Source organism: Elephantulus edwardii, unplaced genomic scaffold, assembly GCF_000299155.1.
Source record: "Elephantulus edwardii isolate Elephantulus edwardi_28Jun2011 unplaced genomic scaffold, EleEdw1.0 scaffold00328, whole genome shotgun sequence".
In the NCBI taxonomy this organism is placed as follows: Eukaryota; Metazoa; Chordata; class Mammalia; order Macroscelidea; family Macroscelididae; genus Elephantulus; species Elephantulus edwardii.
In genome coordinates, this window is record NW_006400078.1 from 252,908 (window position 1) to 258,071 (window position 5,164).

At 48.9% G+C, this 5,164-nt stretch overlaps 1 protein-coding gene across 1 annotated transcript in view; it reads right to left on the reverse strand.

Annotated features, from left to right (window-relative positions):
* Positions 1 to 5,164, reverse strand: part of SLC22A20 (solute carrier family 22, member 20) — a 20,473-nt gene that overhangs the window by 5,395 nt on the left and 9,914 nt on the right. Inside the window, exons 7-8 of the mRNA XM_006901448.1 lie at positions 3,198 to 3,412; positions 249 to 357 (exon numbers count right to left, since the gene is read on the reverse strand). Of these exons, the coding sequence (XP_006901510.1) occupies positions 249 to 357; positions 3,198 to 3,412 (324 nt within the window). The remainder of the gene's footprint in view (positions 1 to 248; positions 358 to 3,197; positions 3,413 to 5,164) is intronic.

Consider the following 5,164-nt stretch of genomic DNA (forward strand, 5'->3'; position numbering starts at 1 on the left):
CCCCCCCACACTCACCTGATCTCCGTGGAGTACAGCCCCCCACTCACCTGATCTCCGTGGGGTACAGCCCCCCCACACTCACCTGATCTCCGTGGGGTACAGCCCCCCACACTCACCTGATCTCCGTGAGGTACAGCCCCCCACACTCACCTGATCTCCGTGGGGTACAGCCCCCCCTCATCTGATCTCCGTGGGGTACAGCCCCCCCACTCATCTGGTCTCCATGGGGTACAGCCCCCCACACTCACCTGATCTCCGTGGGGTACAGCTCTCCCGTGAACAGGTACACGCAGATGAAGGAGCTGGCCAGGCAGCCTTTGCCCAGTGCAGCCTGTGCTGTGCGCAGGATCTGCATGTCTGAAGAGCGTGGGAAGGGGGGCTCAGGACCAGAGGGGAACCCTGTTTCCATCACCTGTGTTGTGTCCCCACCTGAGAGCCAGATGGCCTGAAACTGCCCTTCTCTGTCTTTGCCTCCTTCCTCCCTTACTGCCATCCATCACCAAGGCCTGCCAGATGCAAGACGAGGTTTGGAGTCAAAACCCCAAATCCATTGTTGTCTAGATGATTCTGATTCATAACAAATCAACAGCCAGAACAGAAGCGCCCACAAAGTTGTCAAAGCTTTACTGAGGCAAGGCTGTCGCTTCTTTCCCACACACAGCAGTGGATGGGTTTAAACCACTGACTCTTTTAGCAGCTGCACACTTAACTACAATGGCTCCAGGGCTCTGGGTTCAAATCCTGTCTCTGGCTCAGCTGAGTGACCCGAGTCAATGCCACCTGACCTCTCTGAGCTCCCGATCATCAGTCAGAAAATGTGGGAAAGAAGCAGCACCTGCTTCGTGGGGTTGTGGCAGGTTGACAAAATGTAAGTGAAAAGTGCTTAGTGTTCATTAGACATTCGAAGTTCTCATTACCAGGGTGCTTGTTGTCCCGTTATTACTTATAAATAGCAAAACACACCATAAACAACACAACTCCTGTGTGATTGAAGACATCCGGTATGTGATCCAGGTTTGATGACAGCCCAGGCTGCACACCAGGATCGGGGTGGGGGTGCATTTGACAACACCCCTGCACCTGGGCCTGTCCCTCATTACAGCAGTCTCTTAGGGACGGGTTAAATTTCGGGAGTTTCTTAAAGCCCCAAGGGGAGCCTAATGTGCAGCCAGAATTTCAAAACACTCCTCCCAAACAATATTGTTGTGTGCTGTTGAGTTGGAATTGACGCATAATTGGCCCTCCAGTGGGTTTTCAGAGGCAGTAAATCACAAGGGAGGAGAATGCCCAGCCTTCAGCCTCAGAGCAGCTGGTTGATCCAAACTATGTGTCGTCAGGATTGTGCGTGTGTGTGTGTGTATAGTGCCCCGATTCAGGCCATGGTCTTCCAATTACTTGCTGTGCATCAGAGAGCTGGACAATGACTACAGATGACAGCAGAAGAATTGATACCTTCAGTCTTAAACATACCACAGACCATCAAGAAAACAAAAAGGTCTGTCTTAGAAAGGGTAAAACCAAGTTTCTCCTTGGAGGCTAAGATTTTGAGGCTCTTTGGGCACATCAGAAGGACATCATGCTTGAAAAGGTGGAGGGACAGCACAGAAGAGGAAGAACTTGGATGAGATGGGGGCAATGGGGGTAGGTGTGTTTGAGTCAGTGAGACTGACTCAGGATGGGGCAGGCTTCAGAGCGGTTTTACATAGGGTCACTATGAGTTGCAGGCGACTCGACAGCACATAACAACATACACACACAACTATAGTTGGGCAGAGTGGTAAAGAGTTGCATTGGCAACTCTGGTACTCAGAGGTACACAGAGGTACACAGTTCAAGTATACCAGCTGCTTCTCAGGAGAAAGATGGGCAAACTCCTCCTGCGTGATTTACTGCCTCCAAAAACCTGCTGGAGGGTCAGCTACGAGTTCATTCCAACTTGATGGTAAATAACAATAACAACATAACTCAGATATGTTGTTGCAATATTGCATCACATCATATATAATGTATATAAATAATATAGAAATACAATACAATATATGTTATATACAATACAATATATACAATACAATACAATATATTATATACAAGGCAATATTACAGAGTCTCAATTAGTTTCCTGAAACGTGTGTACTTAACACGGAAAAGAGTAGTGATGGAAATCCCAGAGGTATGCGGTTCGAATCCACCAAATGCTCTGCTGGAGAAGGAGGAACAATCTCCTCCTGTACCAGTCAGATCTGATTTTATAGTACACACACACAAAATAATATAATAAAATTTTTAAAAGTAATAAAAAGACGTGATGATGACCAGACCGTACCAGCCACAAGTCGGCTGGGATCTAGGGCAGCAGGAACGGCATCCACTTCCTAAACAACATACCTCCGGGAACTCATACTTTGATAAATGCCCATAGTTCTAGAAAGGCTTCAGGCCTTTTGTTCGCAGGGTCGCTATGAGTCATGCTTGACTCGAAGGCGATCAACCACAACAACAGGGCAGCCCCGTGTGTGGTAAAGCAGCACTGAGCTCCTGAGTCTTGCATGGCTTGAGGAAAGTGGATTGCCAGGCCTTTCTGCCAAGGTGCCTCTGGGAGGACTTGAGCCTTCAACATTTTAGTTCAGTCAGGAGCATTAACTACTTGCATTATCCAGGGACTCCCATTTATATTACAATGTGTAGTTAAAAAATACAAAATTATTAAACATATTCTGAGGCTTCGTCTAACATACTTTGGACATGCTGTGAGGAGGGACCGGTCCTTGGAGAGGGACATCATGCTTGGGAGGGTGGAGGGACAGTGCAGGAGAGGAAGGCCGTCTATGAGGTGGATTGATTCAGTGACTGGGATAATTGGGATGGTAGTGTCAGAGACAGTGCGATTGGCACAGGACAGAGCAGAGTTTAGAGCTGTTGTACATAAGGTCGCTATGAATCACAAGCAACTTGACAGCACATAACAACAACAACAACAACAACAACAAATGTTTGTATATGCACATATATATTTATATAATTTGACACAGTGCTAACAACTCTCTCTACATATATAAATATAAGGAGCCCCAAAAGAACATCCACCAACCCCAAGTCCTGATACTTGTTAATCATCCGGGCCCCAAGCTGACCAGTGCTCCGTGAGCCCACCTCCCCACAACTTTGGGGGCCAGAGAGGACAGAAGGGGACGACTCACCTTCAGGTACAAACATGTTGGCGATGACCATGGAGCCAGCCAGGATGAGGAAGGAGGCCACAGTGGCCCGGCGACCCACGTAGATCATGGTGGTGGTGGCCACCAGCATGGCAGGGATGTCAATGACCCCAAACAGGACCTGCACCAGGTAGATGCTGAGCTTGAACTTCTGCAGGTCCATGGCGAGCCCATAGTAAGCCACGGAGTTGGAGAACCTGGAGAGGTGGCAGAATGGGTCCCTGTCACCTGCTGGGTCACTGTTCTAGGCCTGGGAGGGGACATGAGGCCGAGTGCCCCAGGACTCCTGTCCTAGGGAGTTGAAGTCCTCTGACTTTGCATGTCAGCCCCTCGGAGCCTCTGAACTCTCTGACCGTGGCCTTGGTGCTGAGGCCTCGTGCTCACTGCATCCATTCAGTGGACCCAGAGCAGCCCCAGAGCAAGCGTCGTATCCTTGTCAACTGCATCAGCACCATGACAGCCTCCCACCATCAGAGGCCGATCTGAGCCTCACACCCGAGACTCAGCAGGAGCAAACAGCCTAGGAACAGACGAAGACTCCACACGGCACCTCTCTATTCACTGAGGAAACCTCACCGGAAGGCAGCTGCTTCCTCAGGACCACAGAAAACAGTGGGAGAAGGATATAGACCAAAATTCAGAATCACAAAAATGACCAGACTTACTGGCCTAATCGAAGCTGGTAGAGACTCAAGACTGCAGCCCTCAGACACTCCTCAAATCTGGAACCAAACACCTCCCAGGGATCCCCTTTCAGACAGAAAACAGACAGGCCTAGCAAGAGAATGGCACTCTGAGGTAAGCGCTCCTTAGAACCATCAACCAGAGACCACAAGTGCAGCATTTGCCTAAACACAAAGCTCAGAAGTCCAGAAGGGATGGAGAAGAGGCTGAGTGGAAATGAGGAACTCAGGGAGGGAGCTGGAGGAATGCTGTTACACTGCAAGCATGGCAACCAATGTTCCCAAACAAAAAGCGCATAACTATCAAATAAATGCAAAGCGAATTTCATCTGAAAACTTTCACTCAAACCACAACACATTAAAAAAAAGAAATCAAGACCTCGTAAAAGTTAAAAAAGACAGCTTCTTCAGTCAAGAGGTTCCTAGGGGAACAGGCCCTCCACAGGATGGAAAAGTTCCTGAGGGACAGGGGCCGGTGGACAGGGGCTGGTTGCCTTCCTGCAGCCCTGCGGGCTGGCCATGTTTTATTTCTGTTCAGGCCACATTCTGTCACACCTCCAGGACCTTGAGGGGAAGGAGATTTGGCCCTGGGCTCTCAGCCAGAGGGCCCAGCATCTGCCTCCAGGACCCCGGGCTAGAAAATTGTGACCACATTGTAGGTCAAGCATCTGGCTGCTGACGGAAGGTGAGTAGTTTGAACCTACCAGCCACTCCTTGGGGAAAACAGAGGCAGCCTGCTCCCACAAAGAACAGCTCTGGAAACCTGCAGGGCAGTCCTGCTCTGTCCTGTACATGTTGGGTTGGAACTGACTATAGCTGACCCTCAAGCAGGTTTTCAGAGGCAGTAAAGCATTCAGGAGAAGCTCAGGCCAAGTACTGGTGGATTTGAACTGCATGCCTTTGGGATTGCAGTGTAGCTTCTTACCACTAGGCCGATAGGCAGATAGATTAATTTAGAGATAGAAATAGAGATAGAGATTTGTTGTTGTTGTTAGGTGTCGTCAAGTTGTAGATGACTCATAGGGACCCTATGAACCAAAGGTCAGAGCACTGTTCATAGAGTTTCTGGAAGCAAGCTATTTCAGAAGTGGATGCCACTCCTGCTTCCAAGCTTGTTTTAATCAGGAAGCTCCACCAAACACTGTCCACCATAGGTAACCATTCTCACATTTGACACATCAGTGTCACAGTGTTTAACATCACAGCAACCATAGATAGATACAGATGGAGATAGATGATGAATAGATAGATGATAGATAGATAGAT